This window comes from Prinia subflava, chromosome 4 (assembly GCF_021018805.1).
Source record: "Prinia subflava isolate CZ2003 ecotype Zambia chromosome 4, Cam_Psub_1.2, whole genome shotgun sequence".
Classification (NCBI taxonomy): Eukaryota; Metazoa; Chordata; class Aves; order Passeriformes; family Cisticolidae; genus Prinia; species Prinia subflava.
In genome coordinates, this window is record NC_086250.1 from 24314287 (window position 1) to 24334011 (window position 19725).

Here is a 19725-nt window from a genome sequence, read left to right on the forward strand (position 1 = left end):
ATTCATATTAAAGGTCTTTATTAAAGCAGTTTGTTCAAGTCCTGTGTCAACCTGAGAACATTCTGCAGCTCTTCATGAAGGGGTGCTGCCAGACTTACCACATGAGCTGGTCCTGATCTGCCGGGCCTTCAGCTCCTCTGTCATGGAGAGAGATGGTATAATCTGTGAAGCAACTTGCACTTGTTCAGTCCCCTGCACTGCAGAGCCCTACAGCTTGGATAGCCTCTTCCTTAACGGTTTTCTAATGAAAGCTGTGAAGCATCCCTCAGCCCATTTTTCCTGCATGTCTCTGAGAAGTAACATTGAGCCTAACATCTAAATGGGCCCGTTGTACCACCTTTTCTTTCTGGACCTGTCACTGTAAGCCTTGCTCAAGTAACACGCAGAGTCAGGAATTTTTTGGGAGAGCAGAAGCAGCAGAGGAGAATATCCCCATCTTGTTTATTACTTCCTATTATATACTTTTAGCAAGGTGACCATGGATTGGAGAGTGGTATTCCCACCTCTCAACCACATTGGTCAAAGGGACTGTCACACAATCATTCTTCTCCTTGAAGAAGAATATGAAAACAAATAATATTTACAAATACAATCTCCTTGTTTACATGAAATGAGCGTGAGAAGGTGCACACTTCTACTTTCATATGAACGCTCAGCAAACTAGGAAAATCTCATGGTGACATGGACCCAAGCTGTATAATATGAGCCTGGCACAAAATCCCATGTTTATAGACTTTCTGCACTGTAGCGGGGGGGATGACCAGCTGCCAAAGTGCTGTATAAAGCTGTGACACTGGGGCTGAGAGGGAAATTCCCATCCTCTCTCTCCCTGCCAGCCCAGTGCAATGCCCAGTGTGTACAGGGAGGTTTGAGAGAGCAAGGAGCCTGTGGCAGGAGGTTATGTCTCCTCCCCTCCCACCCCAACATCTATTCTTTGCAAGCACATAGATGCAGTGGTGCTACCTGTGAATACTCTGGACATATAGGGATCCTGTGTACCCCACTCCTGCATATTCCAGCTATGTTAGCTTGTGCCACCATCTTATGTGCACATGTCTGTGCATCCTGTACCATCACCTGGGCCAGCCAGTATATTGGCAACCCACATCTCCAGCATCCTTCCATTGTTATGGCTCTGTGCTCTAGTCCCCAGTGGCTCCTTTCAGCAGCAGGGTTCCTCAGACCAGGGGTGAAAATCTGCCAATGCTACTGGCTTGTGTCACTCAGCCTTGCCTGTGAACCTCAGAGCAGGATGTTTTCTCCTCCATTCCCAAAGAAAGAAGGAGAGTTCATTAGGCTGCTGTGAGTGATTGATGCAGGGAAACACAGTGAGTGGGATTACTCCTGTGCCCAAAGTTTTGCTTGCCCTGGCAAGCAAAGGCTCAAAGCACAGGTGGAACCTGAAAGTTGGTAATTCTCTGGGGATGGAAGTCAATTTTTAGCTCTAAGGAATGGATCAGGACATCCCGCAAATATCCTGAGTCTTTCTGGGACATTTCATCTACCAGACTGCAATTGCATTACCATTCTTTTCCACACCAAAACCAGACACACTGGCAGGAGCTTTCTGGCTCTATTTCAGGCAGAGGACAAGTCAAGAGTCCTTTCATTCAGCCAAGTAACAGACTGTGATGCAAGTACCCTAATTAGGGAGTCTCACTCAGCGGGGAAATGCAGTGAATGGGATTATGGGATTACTGCTGTGCCCAAAGTTATACTTGTGCTGGCAGGCAAAGACTCAAAGAGCAGGTGGAGTCTGAAACAGGTACATTTTCGTGACTTGGAGCTGTGAAATGGAAATTACAAGGGACTGGGTTGAATGGTCTGATGTGCCACCCTCTCCTGCATGGCTCACATTCCCTGCCCTGTGGCACATTACAGCTATACCTCCAAACATCAACTTGGAAATCTGCTTCATCACTTTGATTCCATGATAGGTGGCACTGCCCTGTAAATGAACACAGCTGAGCTGTGAGCTAGAATAAAAACCTCTCCACTGAAGCTGAGGGGCTTGGAGTGGTCAGGAAGAAGTTAAACTATCCCTGTGCAAATAGGAGCCTGCATTCACAGTAGTCCACTCTCCCCTCCTCTGTGTCCTCTTCTGCATGCTGTTGTGCCTGTTTTGACCTCCACTCTGCCTGTAACTCAATGCAGAAACTAAGCAAAAGAAGTCAGCAACCAGGTAAGGGCTGGATTAGAGAGAAACTAATGTTCATTTCATTTGGTTTACGCTTCATGCTGTTTACTCCTTCCACAATCAGCATTAAGACTTTATTATCAGCAGTGTCAACGGCTTCCCCAGTGCAAGTGTGTGACAAACTGCATGGTCGATGCTTTATTTTCCTGTTGTTCCCCCTGGGAGCTGCCTCCCTCTAGCTCTGGCCAGGCAGCAAGGAGCATTCTGCAGTGAGGCTTCCTTTCCAACAAGGCAAGTCCCCATTGGCCTGGCTCTTGTGCCAGCTATACTGCTGGGCTATCTGGGAATAATTAAGCCAAAGGCAAATGCTGCCTGAAAACTGAGATTGTTTCTCCTCTGTGGGATTTGTACAGCCAGAAAGACCTCAGAGGAGAAGGGAATAATCACAGATACTGAATTAAACTGCATAAAAATCGGAGAAGATACTTCTCTGTGCTGTGTAATACTACACAGTATCAGGTTGGGGTTTTTTCATGTTTTCATTTTTCTATCTCTTTGCCCTTAATGAAGCAGAGAACTCACACTGTCCCAAGCTCTGCCTTCCACCAGCATTCCCAATGGCTTGATATAATTCATTGGATGGTGATTCCTCTTCCACTTTCCCCAGGCCTGGTCACCTGAAGTCATGCAATCATTGTCCCTGCCATGCTGTGGGTGCCGGTCCCTTCTCCTTCTCTTTGCTCCCACTTGCCCACCAAACCATTCATATTCTCATCTCATCCGACCAAAACACCTTTCTTCTTCTCTCCTTGTTTATTGTATTGCCCTTTGAAGTCTCTTACAGTGAGGAAGGTGTAGAGTGGCAAGCTGAATCCCTCTTGACCCTGAAAATGCCACAAAGTTGGCAGAATTAAGAAATAATCATAATAATGATAAAGAGGAAGCAAAAGAAAATTAGAATAAGGGAATGAAGCGTCAATTTGGATGAACACCCAACAAGTGACCATTGAACTTGTGCAGTGGGATATAAATTGTTGCACTGGAATAGGCCATTTGAGGGGAAGAGAACTAAGAGAGGAAGAGAAAGCATTTCAAAAATTCAAGTTTGGCTGGTTTTTGTTTTTTTTTTTTTAATCACACCCAGTGTCCTTGGCAGCAGGCTGCACAGGCCTGACCTAGCAGGTCTGCATCACTCCTCTACCTCCTGCCACAGGAGCAGGGCAGGGGAGCATGCTGGGGAGCTGCCCATGTTGTGGGGTTGCTGGTGGCAGAGGTGAGGAAGGTGCTGAGCAGAAGTGGCCATGGCACCCAGTGTGGGATCGAGGCATGTGGGTCACAAGGGCCCCATTGTCCCAGCTGGAGGCAAGCTGGCTGGACAGAGCTGGAGGTGGGAGTTCAAGCATGTGAATGACAGCAGCCCCAGGGAGCTCTGCACCCTGAGATACCACAGCAGGGACAGCCTGGCAATCCCTGCCCTCGTGCCTTTGCTTCCAACCCACTGCCAACCGCCATGGAGGAGGATATCACCCTTCATCGCAGCTGCCTGTCCTCTCCAGGGAGCCCCAGTGGCCCCAGCCATATCCCAGGCCCCTCGTGGTGGCGGGACAGCCCCTTCGGTGTCACTGCCTTCACGAAGCGGAGCTGCCTCTCGGTCACCCTGTGCCAGGCTGGCGGGGGCGGTGGGGGCCTCCCCTGGGAGCGGCTGCGGGGCCCGGCCCCTGTCACCCCAATCCCTCCTCAGCCCTGGCCCGTGGTGGCTGAGGGGCCCCAGCAATATGGCAGCTCTGACGGGGCCGAGGCCACCCCGGTGGCGAAGATGGGGGTGTCCTGCACCCCACCACGCTCTGGTGGGTCTCCGCTGATGGGCTGGGCAGGGGGAGAGAGGCACCAAGGGGTCCCTTGGCAATGACATGGAGCCCAGCATGGGCGGGACCCATCAGGAAAGGTAGGGTGATGAGAGGGAGGATGGGCGCTTCCTCCCCTTGGAGTGATTTCATCTTGGCCCACACCAGAATCATGGGTGGGCAACAGCTGGTGGGAGGACAGCCTGTGTGTTCGTGAGCCTGGCACCCAGCAGGGAGACAGGCAACTGTGGTCACCATGTCAGGAGATTTTCTGGGTGCCGGAATGCCTGCCTGTCTGTGTGTTGGAAACCAGCCTGTCCACTGCTCAGCCTAGCTCGGGGTAACTGCTGACAATTACTTCTAAATGTTCCTGTAACCTGCAGTGGGTGCAGTTTTGGTTTTGTCCCAGAGCATTGCAAAAAGAGGAACCCCAAACCATTGCCACGTCTGCCAGGTATCCTACAGCCTGGCCTCCACCCAGGGGGATTGTCTTGTGGTGGAGGAACACATGGTGCTCCTGTCATTCCACTGACTGAAGAGTCAGAGCATTCCCAGATGCTGGTACCCTAGCACAGCATGACAGGGATACAGTGCCTATTGGGGCCAGGGCTCACAAATGTAGGAGAAAGCAATGCAAAGCAGGGAAAGGACATCCCTATCCAAAGATGCAAACAGACAGAGGCATCCACTCAGCTCTCCAGGCACAGGCACATCCACAGGACACATGGAGGTGCCTGCCAGAGCACACGGGGATGTGATCTGTGTCCCCCAATATGCTCCAAGTGGGAGGACCTGTTCCTGCTCACCAGATGCAGGCGCACACATACACACATGCACACACCTGCACGCATGTTTGTACACACAGACACACAAGCGCAGAAGGGACAGCACTGGCTCTTGCCTCTGCATCTTGGGCTGACAGCCAGGAATCATGGTGCTGGAAGAGAAAAGGTTTCTCACACCTCTGCAGGCAAAGCTGAAGGGCAAATCTCTTTTGATGAATCAAAACATTTCCAATTTCCTCCCTCTGGGAAAGCAGAAGGAGATTTTGCCATCCCCCGATACCAAGAAATACCTAGAGGCAAAGAGCACCCTTTCTCAGCCCTGCCGGGACTAAGCTGTGAAGGGTTAAATATGCCCCTCCCTAAACAAGCAGAGGTGCTGAAAAGGCTGGGGAATTTGGAAGGAAAAGGGCAAGAAAAGGCCTGTGGGGTGTGGGTGTGCAATGAGGGCCCCTCCAGGACATGGGGGCCTCATTGGCAGCGGCCCCTCCAACCCTGAGGCCATGCTCCCTCCGCAAGTCAGGGTCGCTGGTGGGGGCCTGGGATGGAGTCGGGGGAGGGTGCGCGAGGGGAGATTTTGCGGAGATGTTTAATATTCAGGTCACATGACGATAGCAGCAGGAGCAGCACCAGCATCCCCGCTCTGCTGAAATAGTCACTGAAGAAGAAGGGGGGAGAGGGGGGAGAAGAGGACACACGGAAGACAAAGATAAAAGCAAGTGGAGCCTTGTAGTCCACCGTGCTGCTTCATCAGCATCAGGCTAAAAAAGTGGGGGGAGACCCATCCCCTTGGGAGAGGATTCGGAGACAAAGGAAGCTTCATGTTCAAAGGTAGGATGCTCCGGGCTTGGCAGGGCTGGGCAACGCCAGACGGACGCTGCTGGGGCTTTTTGCGCAGGCATCCTCCGACGTCCCCCCACGCTGCCCACCTCTGGGCATGGGGGAGGGATAACCCCGGAGGGCAGTGGGGGAATCCAGTCCTGGCTTTGTCTTTCCTCTGTTTTTTTCCTTTTGGTGGCAGCGGTCTTGTATGAAGGAGAAGGAGCAGGGTAGTTATGGTGCTGATGGGGAGTAGCTAGTGTCAGGCACTGCTTTGAAAGGAAAGGATAATCCACTTGGAGAGTGCCCACAAACTCCTCGGCACCTGGCTTTTCCCTTGCCAGTGACAGGCTGCGGAGATGTTCTATGCCTCTCCTTGGGCCTCTGCACAGGAGCCAGCAGGCATGCAGGCAGGGACACAGGCAGCTGTGGTGGTGTCAGTACCCTGGTCAGGGGGTGCTTAGTGTTCTCTCTCCTTGTGATACAGCTGTGCCACCCAGGGAGTGAGCTGGGACATGGGACAAGGATTGTATGGCCGGAGAGCAGCACCAAGGGCATGGCTGGGCTGGGGATGTGCCCAGCTCCTTCACCTCCAGCTTCTGTATCTCCAGAGAGGGTTCAGCACACGCTGCCCTAGATTTCACTGCAGCTGGGCTCTTGCCCAAGCCCTTTGCAGAGTGCTGAGGGTAAGAAAAGTTGCTGTCAGGAAGGCTGTGGCAAACCAGAGGACTGGGATGATCTTTAAGCCAGGCAAAAAGATCTGGTAAGAAGAACGGTTCTGTTCTGTAGTCTCAGGTCAGGCAGTACATCCAGCAGGGCTCAGCCATTACCCTGCACAGGTGAAAGAAATGCCCTGGGGCCATCATGGGAACTGAGGAGGGAAAGGTATTTTTTCAGTGGAGAGATGCTCAGTCCAGCACCTCTGCAGATCTGAAGCACGGAGCAGGTCCTGATGCCTACAAGCTCCAGGGAAGCTGTACTACTGAAGCAGCTGCTTGCTTTCTTTCCTAGGAACCTGGCATCACCCTTTGAGGGCCTGCTTCTGCCAGCCACCTTCAGGTTTTGAACCCATCCCTCCTCCCTGTTCCCTCTCTACAGGAACTGGGACTGTGGGTCCAGGACTGCATGGGTGGAAGAAGCTGGGGTGAGATGTGTGAGGATCACTGCTTCCAGCTGCAGAGGGACAACCTTGTGTTAAATCGGAGGAGAGCTGCAGTGAGGCCATCCATATGTTACACGGGGGTTAAATAGCTTTTCCTTGCTGGAAGCTGTTTTGTGGCAAGCACTGTTTCCAGCTCTACCTCCCTCTTGCCAGACAAAGGATGGGAAGGCAGGGGGAGGGGATGTGACTCTATCTGGGTTATTGGGACATGGTAGATGTTAGTCCCCACTACCTGAGCCTCTAAGGGACCTGTAGGGCCACCTCTGTCCCCACACAGCTCCTGTGACTGTCAGAGCATGCAGTAGTGGTGTCTGCTGCTGGCCAAATATGCCAGCCTTCCAGGAAGAGGTTTTGGGGTGAATCAGTGGGTGTCAGAAGCAGGAGCTAGCTGGGACCATGGGGACCTTTCTGGGCACTCATTCTGGTTCTGCCTGTCACTGCCCCAAAAGCTGCTCCTTCTCTTGGTCCAGTCACATGGAGCATCTCTTGTGAGCCAGATATTCCCTAACAGCCTAGCCCAGGGCCACCTCCTACTGGATCTGGGCAGCAGGGGGTTATCACCAGCTACAGCCCTCTTAAGTAAGCTTCTTTTAGCACACAGAACAAAGCAGCAGGGAAAAAGGGAGCCTTGCAAACAGCAGTTGTAAGTAGTTAACCTTAGTTATTCTTCTATTCATTATCAGCTGTACTGGCTATAGTGCCCTCTTGTGCATTCATTACAGGGGACAGCTGTGAAGGCTGTGGCATGTGCCCAGGACACGTAATGCCACCCCTTGACCAGCCACTCATTGTGCTCAGGAGGCTTCCTAGCAGCATTAGCTTTAGTGCACATAAAACAGAGCCACTCCCAGGTGAGCAGGCAGGCATGTTTCATGTCTCAGGGTGCCTCTTGCAGCTCTGGTCCCTGTTTTGCACACCCTGATCCCTCTGGCAGGCTGTTCCTCAGCTAGCTCCTTGAATTCGTCTGTGGGAGGCAAAAGGCAAAATGTCACGTGCAGAAAGATGAGCCCCAGGAAAATTTATGCAAAATGGGGGCTTCCCTGCCTGAGGCTGTATGGGAAGGAAACCTACACAGAGAGGAGAGACCTAGGGGACAAAGGCAGGTGGCTTACCCTGACACCTTGAATGTTCTGATATAAAATCCAGGATGTATATTTAAGGAGACTTCTGGAGATCTTTTCTCCTGGTCTCAGGGTTTTCTACATCTGCCTAAGAACCTGAATCTGAAATATCTGCCCTAGTCACTGCAAGCTCTTGGCTCCAACAGTGAAGCTTGCAAAGGAATGGATTTGTATTTTGATGTCCACAGCAGTTAGCAACATCTGCTGGCTCTGGGCAAGGCTTTCCTTGGTGAGACTGAGGGATGAGTTATGAACCACCTAGTGAGCCTTGAGGCTGACAGCAAATTCCCTCCTTCCTCCTCCCTATGTAAGAGCAAGGGTTGAAGGAATAAAGGAGAGGACAACAGATTCCCTGAGGACAAACTACCACCCAGGCACTGAAAGGGTCACAGCCCACATGGCCCATGTCCTGCACCCATCCCATGCAGCTGCTCAGCTGAGCTTTCTTCCCATTTTGGCCTGTTCCCTTCCACCTTTAGGGTTTAATTGCCCCCATTTACTCCAATAACCAAGTGCCTCACTGGGGCTACAGCCCCCTATCCCTAATTCCCTCATTGTTCTGTTTCTCTCTCTTCTCCCACTTTTAGCCCTAGGTAGGACCCCAGCAGGGCTGTGAGGGTTGTATATAGAGAACGCTGCAGCAGCATAAGGGATATGGCGCAATCACACCACCATGATACAGATGAGTGGGCATCCTGGGGGAGGACGAGTGAAGGGCAGGGTGCAGAAGAATTAGCTGGCCTGGCCCCCTGTGCTGTACCAGAAAGATGCGCTTTCCTGGCTGACATCAGCTTTGATAAAGCTGAAGAAAGACAACAGGAGCCTTAGGGGATGCTTCATCAGCAGGAAAGGCACATACTAGCTGTGATGGGTGTAAGAGAGGATTGCAGCTGAGAAGCACTTGGCTCGGCAGGCTGCTTCCTCCAGCAGCTTTCTGGCAGTGTGAGGTGCTCCAAATTGCCAGTCTTACTCAAGCCAATGGCCCATCTTGTGCTCTGGCTCCCCCAGAGTGCTGCTCACTGCTTCAGGAGAGGGTGATGAAAGTCCAGAGTGCCCTCACTCAGTGGGGAAAAGCAGAAGGGGGGCCATCCTCCCACTGACCTCTCCTCTGTGGGCAAGGTGGAACAGAGGTGGTACAAGAGCCTTTAGATGTTACCCACAGTGCTGTGCATGAGTGGCTGTGCCACCATCGTCTCACACAGAGGAAAGCTCCTTCTCCCAGCTTAATATAAAAGACTTCCCAAGCAATGAAAAGGAGCTGAGTGGAGGCACCCTTCGCCCTGCCAAGGGTGGCCCTTCCACAAGGTCTTTCCTTAGCACATGATAGTGGGATATTACAACTTCTAAAAAATGTAAAATCTTCACTGTTAGAGCAGCCCTTGTGTCAGCACCAGAGGTTTGATGTGAGAGTGCCAGGCAGAGTCCCCATTCAGCTATGGAGCCTGCTGGAACCTAACCCTGTCATTGAACAAAATCTCTGACCTCTTCTCAATCTATTTCTGCCTAGCTTGACTAAGCTATCACAGGGACCCCAGATTGGTGCCATCAGTGTCCCCAGCCCCATGACTTCTGAGTCATTTTCCTTACAAAGAGGGGCATCACCACCAAATGGCAGTTGCCTGCCTGGCTGCTCATATCCTTTTCTGCTGCCAGTGGATTCTGATACGTGGAGAAAAAAACTCTGCCAAAATGATGGAAAGGGATAATTTAGCATGAGATACTTAAACTGAAGTGGCATCCAAAACAAATGAAGTACTTACCAAGCAAAAATGCGTTCTGTCTCTGTCCTGGAAAAATAACCCTCTAATGAGACAAAGCATGGGAGAGTCAAGTAATTAGAGTGGGAGAAACTGTGGTTTGCAGCTGGCTTATATATGAAAGGTATTTGATTCCTATCCCCTTCATCTTCCTTTCCAAATTCATCCCTCACGCCTCTCTTCCCTACCAGTTAGAGCTTTTCTTCCATGCCCTGTCCTCTCTCAACCTCTGCTTCTTCCCAGTGGGTGGGAGCTCCTCACTAATGAGACAGAGATAAATGGGTGAAGCCTGCCCCTAGCAATGTGTGCCATCACCCAAAAAAGCATCAGGAAGGCTGGAAAGCCCTCAGAGTTTTCTTTTTACCCAATTGTTTTACATGGAAGAAGTGAGGAAGCAGAGATGAGGAGGGAAAGATGCAGATAATTGATTTTCTGATCATGATGATTAGTTTATTGAGTATGACAAAAACCATTGGTCTACAGGTGGGAGGCAAGTACAGAGATTATGGCCATGCTTTCACTTCTACCACTGTCTTCCTCTGAGGAACTCAGCCTGTGCACACACCCAGTAATGCAGCCATCCCTGGCAAGGGTCAAGCTTGCAAGTTCTCATGGTACATCCCTAACTCTGTTTCAATGCCAGGACTTGACACATAATTTTTTAAAATCTGTTCCATTGCAAATTTTATGGTGAACTTGGAGGGGCAAAACACTGGTGATCCTGTTGAGAACCAGGAGACTAAAATAAGGAGACAATCTGGAGCTTTGGGTAGCTGCATATCAGCCCAGCCAGTCTCGCTGCTCCTGCTGTTTGGAGTTAGCCATCAATACATTGCATTCTCACTTCACCTCCTCATTTGGAGTGGTACATAGAAGAGTGTGCAGGAAACTCAAGTAGATGTTCCTCCATGATGAGTCTTACCCCTAAAATCTTGACATTCAGTTATCCTCAACAGCCCTTGAAAAGGCTGCTTATGCCCTCAGCCCCTGTGACAGGTCAGCAAGGAGGGTGTTGTTACACTTCAATGATGATTTTTCAATCTTTGTACCCATGCAGGACCAGCAGAGAGCAAAAACAAAGCAGCCATGTCTGAGCTGGTCCCAGAGCCACGACAAAAACCAGTCGTACCAATGAAACCCATGGGCATCAACAGCAGCTTGCTGGGCTACATCGGTATTGACACCATAATTGAGCAGATGCGCAAGAAAACCATGAAGACAGGTTTCGACTTCAACATCATGGTTGTAGGTAGGCAGAGACTAGCTGAGGAACTGGGAACCATGGCCAGGGACTGTCCCCTGAGGCCAGGTGGGAGAGCAAGCCCTGTGGGGAGGGCATAAGGGAGCAGACAGAAGTTGCTCTGAGGGAAAACAGAGCCTGCACAAAGCAAAGAGACACCTCCAGCCCCTTCCCCTGCAAGCCTAGCTCTGTTCCCTAGGCCTGCTGTCATCTCCAGGCTGTGGCAAATGTTACAAGTTTCCTTTCTGCAATTCTCAGGTCAGAGCGGACTGGGAAAGTCGACACTGGTAAACACCCTCTTCAAATCCCAGGTGAGCCGCAAATCTTCAGGCTGGAACCGAGAGGAGAAGATCCCCAAGACAGTGGAGATCAAAGCCATTGGGCATGGTAAGAGCCAGGTTCCTGCGGTGGAAGCAATACTGATGCCTCAGTGTAGTCTTGCAGAAGAACCCAGCAGTCTATGCAAGTAATTCTTTCGTATTAAGCAGCTGTTTCTCCATAGGAAGCTAAATGACAATTTTCTAAAATTGTCCTCAGAGACAGACAAGGCTCTTCTTAAACTGGAATGCCCCTGATGCCACAGTCAAAAGTGAGGGGTAGGAAAATAATTAGAGAGATTTCATCGCCTAAAACATTAGTCTGCATTTGTGGGTTAGGTCTTGCTGTAAGGCATTTCCACCTGCAGTTACATTTAATAAGCCATACAAGTTGCATTGTTGGGTCCCATCCCAAGCCTGGTAGCGCACACCTCCTGAAAAAGCATCAGCACATCTCCTACAGTGGTGCAGGGTAAGGAGCATCATCTCAGATTCAGGATGATGCATTAGAGGGGAGAAGTTGTGTTAAAGTAGGTACTACCTTTGGGCCACAGACTGAGCACAAATCCATTTTTCTGTGGCAGAGTGGTGTAAGGTGTCTTTTGTGTAGATAGTACCAAAATTTGGGGTCAGACATGCAAATGAGGGTCATAACTGTTGAGGCATGACACAGCCTGATCTAGTCATGCTTGCTGGGCAGGTATGAGGGCAGACCTCTCTTGTTCCCTTATGGGACACATAGACATGTTTCATGATAGAACAGGTTCCCAGGGAGGAGTATGATTGTTTGCAATTTCTCCCCCAGTCATTGAAGAAGGTGGTGTCAAAATGAAGCTGACAGTGATTGACACACCAGGATTTGGGGACCAGATCAACAATGAGAACTGGTGAGTTTTACAAGGTGAAAGCCTTATGTCCCAGAAAGGGCTGAAGTTAACATGGTATATGAGTGACTGTCATCTGCTTGCCCCTTGAAAGCATCTGGGATTCTATTGCTCTCAGGGGCCTGATGATGGGGCTGTGGGACTGTGAAACCATGGGTCTGTGGGTGTGATTTGGGCTATGCACATATTATATGATGAGTGCTTATTTCTGTGTTACAGTTACAGAAACTCTTAATCATCTGTGCAGATGGTGAGATGCTTGAGGTGGATTTTTTTTTTAATGCCTGAAACTGCTTTGCTGCTGTCAAAGCTGGGAACACTGTAGGCAGGAACACGAGGAAATTTGTACCTATCCATCTCTTTCTCCCACTTTAACAGCTGGGAGCCTATTGAGAAATACATCAACGAACAATATGAAAAGTTTTTGAAAGAGGAGGTGAATATTGCAAGGAAGAAACGAATTCCAGACACGCGTGTGCACTGCTGTCTCTACTTCATCTCCCCTACGGGCCACTCGTATGTACACAGTCCCTCATCCTTCCTCCAGCCCTTGGTACCTCTGTGCCAGATATATACCCTACACTGCTGCACCTTGGACATGGATCCAGGGATCCTGACAGCAGGGCGGACCACTGTTTAGCTTAACTTTGGGTGCTGTGGGGCTTGAAAAGGTCTAAGATGAAAAGAGCGGGAGAAATGCCACTGTGTTTTTTGGGAGAGGGCAGAATGGATGGGAAGGAGATGAGAACATGGTGGCAGCAAGCAGGATATGTACAAGGGAGGGTTCACTGGTGCCCTGATGATTGAACAGTTATTAGGATGAAAGGCAAGGAGGGTAAAAAGTGACCTCTTCTATCTTGTTCCTTCTTGGGCTGCAGCTTGCGGCCTTTGGACCTGGAGTTCATGAAACATCTCAGCAAGGTAGTGAACATTATCCCAGTTATTGCTAAGGCTGACACCATGACCTTGGAGGAAAAGACTGAATTCAAACAAAGAGTAAGTATCTCCTCTTCTGGATGGGATCCTTCCCTGCCCTGGCTTGGAGGTGGGAGAAATGAGTGGGATCCTTCTTCCCGGGATTGCAGTGCAGTCCCCAGGGTGTGCAGAGTCCAATGCAGCTTAAGTCCTAAAGATGCAGCTGTTTATATCTCTGAGGGCATCTGTTGGAGATGGAAGAAGTGTGTGTATCCCTGTGACGTCTTGTTTGATGTTCTGTCTGGAGAGCCAGACAAGTAACTGAGGTTGGGAAGAATGACTTATCATTGCTGCCCTGTGTCCTCACTTAACTGTGCATTTCCTTGGGACAGTCCCTCCAGCTTTTGCCTGCTGGAATGATGTCCCAGATGTGTTTGCCTGGCCTTACCAACTGCCTTCCCTTCACATTTGTGCCGCTTTGTGATCCAAAATGTCTCTCTACTTAGGTGCGCAAGGAACTAGAAGTAAATGGGATTGAGTTTTATCCCCAGAAAGAATTTGATGAGGATTTGGAAGATAAAACAGAGAACGACAAAATCAGGGTAGGAAACATTTTATTGTGGGATGGGAAGGGGAGTGAGGAAGGCACCACATTTTGTTCTGCACTTCAGCATCATTGCCCTCACATATAAGAAATAAACTGCTTTTAAGTCTCCATTCCTGTGGTAATTGCAGACTCTTTCCAGACACATCTGTAAAGCAGAGTAAACCTATAAACATCTGCACAGTACTATGGATCGCAGAGTCTTCTGCACTCTGTGCTCTGGAAACAGATAGTTTCTCCCTGTGCTTAGAGATATCTGGGTCCTCAATAGCCTCACCTACTGTCCTACTTTCCAGGAAAGCTACACCCTTACTCCATTTCTGGCTCTCCTCAGTACAATTTCAGCCACTAAACCTGATGAATGTTCATGTGGTTTATGGGGAAGGATTATTTGAGTCCTGTCTTTCTATTCTGAAGAACTAAAATCTGGTGAGAAATAATTCATCTCAAATTATCCATATGAGCAGCTCTGGGCTGACAGATCCTCTGTTGGTTATGCTAAGGTACTTCTTCTCTGGTCATCCCCCTCCTCAGAAATTCTGGAGGTAATGCAGAAAAGCTCTGCCCCAGCTCTGGAGCCCTTGCACTGCTGCAAGCTACCCACTAAGCTTGTTGGGGTGCAAGGACGCCTGGAAAGCAAGAGTCCAGAATTCTAGGGATAGCACTGAGGGGTAAAAAGGACAGCCAGTGAAGTTTTGCTCTGGAGAATCTCTTCCCTCAGAGAAGGCCTTGTGTTTGTTGAGCTGAGAAGTGGAAAGGTAGATGGGGAACCATAGTGGTGCTGGTCTCTGGAATTTGTTCGATGGATCTTTCCACATCTCTCCCTAGCAGGAAAGCATGCCCTTTGCAGTAGTGGGCAGTGACAAGGAGTACCAAGTGAATGGCAAAAGAGTCCTGGGCCGGAAAACACCTTGGGGAATCATTGAAGGTAAAAAACCTCTTGCTTATGGGAGCTGAAAGTATTGTCTGCAGATCACAGTAATAGACAAGGGTCCAGATAGCATGTCCTGTGGCTACCTTCCCATCCCATTTGTGACAAAATACTTGAAACCAAGCAGAAGAATTCTCAAATAGCTGCACCAGGAGGGAACTGCCATGGTCAATATAGTGCCACTATCACCACCTGGCAGAAGCTGGAGCCACTCTAACATCAGGGTGTGTGAAGCTAAGCTCCTGAGATTGCCTTGGTTTTCAAATGAAAGTTCATATGTGACTGCCCAGCATCTCTTAGTGTCTCCTCAATGCTCAACAATGTGGCTTTCAGACAACTGTCTGTCCTTTCTGAAGTATGCAAGGTCTACCCACTTGGAACCTGCCCCAATGGCAGTGACTTTCTCATGTTCTATAACCACAAAGGGGCTGTTGAAAAAATCAAATGTAACAATTGCTTGCTTTCTTTTCAGTGGAAAACCTCAATCACTGTGAATTTGCCCTACTTCGAGATTTTGTCATCAGGTAAGGTTATGGTCAGGCATCAGTATACTCTTGATGAACTAGATGTCTTCCTGAGATCCACTCAGAATGAAACAGCCCCTACTAAAAGGAAAATAAAGTAAATTTCAGGCAGTGAAAGCTTATTTGGTGTAGGGTTGGATTGGGTTAAGGCGTAGATACTCTAGTGCCTCTTAGTGACATGACCACTATGTCAGGTAGGTGCTAGTTTTCATGTATGCCTGTGAGCTGGATGCCTGGAGAAGAGCAGGATACTACCACCCCTCTCAAGGTTGCAAAAACTCTCATTAAGGGAGTTTAAAAAAAATCCCATTAAGCTTGCAAAAATTTTATTTGCTGCTGACAATAGTCAGTAATAGTCAGTAATAAAGAGGTCACTACCACTACCACATCTGAGACTGTGTTTCATTCCAGGTTGAAGGATGTGCTGGAACATATGGGCTGGAAGTGAAAAGCTTCCTATTTCATTAGCTTTCATCATCCTGTCTTATTTCTACTCTGTTTCATGAAGTTGCCTCAGCACAAATTCTGCAGGAAAGCTGTAGATCCAGGGTCACCTCTCTTCCCTATAAAGACAACACAAAAATTAAGAAAATACCAGAAACACAGTTCAAAACCAAAGCCCTGTGGCTCATTCCACTACTGGGTATGGTGCTATTGAGACATTTGGCCACCTACAATGCTCTGACATCACCCTACTTTCCTCTTTTTGTTCTGTAATACCTTCTGCAGCAGAGGTGCTTTTCTAGTCTTTCAGTAAAAACATCCTACCCAAATGATCATCTCAAAGCCTGTAAAAATCCAAGCCCCCAGGCTGTCTATGGAGATTAGGGATGATGCTCACAGCAGTGTTCTGCAGCTTATGATCTGCAGTGAACCTGATACACCTCCTGATACTTCCTTGTCTCACCACTACTTCAGATAAGTCTCAGTCTGCTCTGACACACCAGGATGGCCAGTGGCTGTGCCAGAGGCACAGATGCAAGAAGGGCAGGGCACTGGCAAGCATAGTCAGGAATTTCAGCCCATGTCCTGCATCTTGTGTGTTCTCAAATGCTGATGCTCCAGCTCTCAGTTGTGTAAGATGACACCCATGCTATCCATGCAGAAAGAGGGATAACAATAATTAGCTAAACTAACTGACTGAAAAACTCTTCCATTTATTTTGGGGAATAAAATTATCATCAGAAGAATAATAGCTACTGTACTGATAATGGCTATCATATCCTCTTTCCCAACCCACTTTGTCCCCTGCAGGACCCATCTTCAGGACCTAAAGGAAGTGACCCACAACATCCACTATGAGACCTACAGGGCCAAAAGGCTGAATGGCAATGGAGGACTGCCCCCCATGACTGTCGAGACAGAGGAAAACCATGAAAGTAACCTGTGAAAGACCCTCCCTCCCCACGGTCACCTGGTGACTCTGGATAGACAACCCACCCCTGCTACCCTTGACTCAACCATGGGCCTGTCTCTGAAGCATGTGGCACATCCTCCATGGGAGTGAGGGGATGCAAGTGTGAGTGTGTGCAGGCGTGTATGTGCCTCCCTGTGTGCCAGAGAGGGATAAGGGCATCTCCTCCATCCTTCCCGGAGTGTCCTCATTCTCAGTTTGTTTTTTGCACAGTGTACTGTCCATCAGCTTCCTTTCTCTTGTTTCTGTGTCTCAGCTGTGTATCTTGCCTGGGGGAAAAAGTGTTGGGAGGGAAGGATTTCTAGGGGCATAGATTTTGGAGGGGGGAGGTGTGGGGCATGCTGTGGTCCTGTTTTTATCCCTTGGAGACACAGCAAGGAGAGACTCCAGGATAGATGGTGGAGTTGATGCATGCATGTTTCAAGAGATGTCAGCAGATATTTCTCTTGGATCTTCCATGGATATAAAGGCAGCAGGTTGGTCTGAGGGCATGGTGGCCTGGCATTTTATCCCCTTTTCTTGCTGTGGCTTCCCAAGGGGAAATGACAGCTTGGAACAGAGTAGGTGAGAGAAGACGGGCATGTTTTGTGGTTCAGAGCAAGTGACTGGTGGGAGGAACCGGAATTAGTTCTTGGCCTGTAGCATCTATTTGAGAAGCATCCAAGTACTTGGGGAAAATTGATATATTTTCCAAAAAAAGCAAAACCCAGAGAAAATGAATGTGTTCCTGCTGCAGAGGGTGACCCTGCCCAGCAGTAAGGTCAAAGGCCATGCTTGTGTCACAGCAGACTTTTCTTGATCAAACCAATCTGTGCCAGTCACCCCAACTCATGGGATCAGCCCATTCTCCTGCTGCAATCCCCCATTGCAGTGGTCTTTCTCCACAGCACTGAGCAGGTCCTGGCCAAACCCTTCCCCACAACATGGCCCCTCTGCTGTGGGAACACAGGGAAGACAATGCCACTGGAGGTCCCTGCTGGGACCTCCCCCAGGGACAACTCCAGTTGGCATAGTACCTTGAGGATCTTGGAGGAGTGCAAACACCCATGGATTGAGAAGCACAGGGCCAGGGTGGGGACACAAGAGATACCTCTCCCTCATTCTCCTTATTGAAATGGCTGTATTGGCTACTGCAGCAGTGCTGTTCCTCTGCTCTCTTACTATCCCATGTCCTACTCCACTCCTGTGCTTTTGTTCTCATTCCCTTTTTGCCCTCCATAGCTTTCTTCCTTCCTTTCCCTGTCTCACTTTCTCTGTTCTTTATCCTTTAAGTCTCTCCTTCATTTCTCCAAGTACTTGAATATTCCTCATCTCCAGGCTGTTCCTCCCTCTCCCAAGCTGTCACACCTTAACAATGTACTTTAGTGTCCTGTTGACAAGCTGTTGTTTTACCTTTCCCTGGAGGGGATGGGGAAGGAAGGTAAAGACCTGTGAGCAGAAAGAAGCACAGCTTTCCTGAAGACTACATGGTTGTGTCTAGCTGTTTTGTCAGCTATTTTCTGGGTGTCCCTGAGCAAGATCGAAAGTGTCAGGGCTGTCTGGGCAGAAGGAAGGAGGGGAGAAGACCAGAGATGTCCTGAGGTTGGCAGTGTCTCTGCATGTCTTGTGGCTGGCAGGGGCTGTCCCCTTCACCTCCACGGGAGTTGCCAGCTACACTTAAAACTCATGTGGAATGCCATGCCCCAGCATGGCAGCACTGCAAGTAAGGGAAATTGTGGGGGGTTGGGGATGGAGGTTGGAAAGGCTGGCACTGGCGGGAGGAAGAAGACAACAGCAAATGAGCAACAGAGGAGGACTCAAGTCAGACTTGGTTGATGGGGCGGATGGGGGTATGGGGGCCAGGGCTGGAAATAGGGTTCTCCAGGCCTTAGCAAAACTGTCAGGAGTGTATGTCCATCTTGTGGCTTTCTCTGGTGCTGTCACTGCAAAGCAAAGGTTCCCCTCACTCTCACCTGTCCACACAAATCAGCCATTCTCAGTACCACTAGGATGTGAAGGGTGTACCAGCACTTCTTACTCCCTTCACCACTCACATTCATGGCTCCTGGTGTTCCTGTATGCAGTGTGTGCTTATAGGTTGCACACTCTTAGCCCTGCACCAGGCCTCCTCAGTCCTGCAGGGAACAGAAGCCTTGTCATTGGTGCCAGCAGCCATACCATGGACCCTTGCAGAAACCATCCTGCCACTCTGCCACTCATCCTGCCACACAACCGGCCCTCCACCGCCCAAGGACATCAAAGACGTGAACCTCATCAGAGACAACACCAGGGCTCTGCTTCTTCACAGCACTGAAGCACAAAGCCACGTTCCATCACCTTCACCGTGGGCTACAGAATGGTAGTCTTTATGACTTTAGGGCCCAACCAAGGGTTAGGGCAGAGACACAGTGCTGCTTTGCTTAAAGCAAAGCAGACCCATGCAACAGAAGAGAGACATTTTCTTTTGCCTGTAATGTGGATTTCAAGGACAAGGCTGTGGGCTGTGTGTTTTGCCCTGTAGGTTTAGGAATTTTCATTTGTTTGTAATAACGTGGTTTTTATACCCTGCTCTGTAATTTCCTCTTGGATCACAGACTACTTATAAAGGATCCGTAAAAGCTTGCTGAGAAAAACAAGCTCAGTTACTCCTCACTGCCATCTGCTCATGCCAATATCCTATCAGCATCCCGTGTACCTACCATGAAGTCTACAAACGGCAAATACAAAAAAAAAAAAAAAAAAAAAAAAAAAAAAAAAAAGCCCACTTGGCACAACAGGAGATACTGGAAGTCTCTGTGAGTGGATAAGCTGGGAAAAGCCTGAATCGTGCGCCACCAGCTGAGTTCCAGGATGACCGCAGCACAGTCCGTTAGCTATTCCCCTGAGATATCCCGAGTGATACTGCAGAAGGGAAGAGTCTAAACCTTACACCAGGGATGACCAGCGCATTCAGAGGCTCACAAACTGTTCACCAGATAAGCCGTTTGCCGGAAAAACTTAGCTAAGCACGGCAAATCCTGGACGGCTCCCACTGAGGCAACCATGGCAGCGAATAGGCGCGGTTGCACTGAGCAGAGAGGGCGCCAAAGGAGGGAGCGGGACTGCGTGTAGGCCCCTGTGCCTGTGGTTCGTTGTGCACCCCGGCGCGAGGCTCGGCGGGGCCGCGCCTTAGAGCGTCCCCGCCGCCACCACCCCGCCGCCACCACCCCGCCGGCCATTAAATCAAGCCAGCACCGCCTCCCTTCCGCCTCGCTTCCCTCTCACTTCCACCTCGCGCGCGCCGCCGGCAGCGAAC

The 19725-nt window shown here is 49.6% G+C and overlaps 1 protein-coding gene and 1 long non-coding RNA gene across 5 annotated transcripts; one reads left to right on the forward strand and one right to left on the reverse strand.

The window, feature by feature from the left end:
• Positions 1 to 5584: 5584 nt before the first annotated feature.
• On the forward strand, positions 5585 to 18404 carry SEPTIN3 (septin 3). 4 transcript variants are annotated; one of them, XM_063396059.1, is made up of 10 exons: positions 5585 to 5594; positions 10680 to 10871; positions 11121 to 11249; positions 11985 to 12066; positions 12442 to 12579; positions 12942 to 13059; positions 13485 to 13580; positions 14411 to 14510; positions 14986 to 15037; positions 16292 to 18404. In XM_063396059.1, exons 1-10 carry the CDS (start codon positions 5585 to 5587, stop codon positions 16425 to 16427), a joined length of 1053 nt encoding a protein of 350 aa, XP_063252129.1. In that variant the 3' UTR covers positions 16428 to 18404. The 4 variants fall into 4 exon arrangements, with proteins under 4 accessions (XP_063252129.1, XP_063252130.1, XP_063252131.1 ...); XM_063396060.1 differs by lacking the exon at positions 5585 to 5594 and having other exon boundaries at positions 10688 to 10871; positions 16292 to 16423; positions 16743 to 16764; XM_063396061.1 differs by lacking the exon at positions 5585 to 5594 and having other exon boundaries at positions 10688 to 10871; positions 14414 to 14510.
• On the reverse strand, positions 13628 to 19721 carry LOC134549928 (uncharacterized). The gene is made up of 3 exons (XR_010080213.1): positions 19701 to 19721; positions 18404 to 18565; positions 13628 to 15600 (listed from the first exon to the last, which is right to left on the reverse strand). It is a non-coding gene; the product is annotated as an uncharacterized LOC134549928 (long non-coding RNA).
• Between the last annotated feature and the right edge of the window lie 4 nt (positions 19722 to 19725).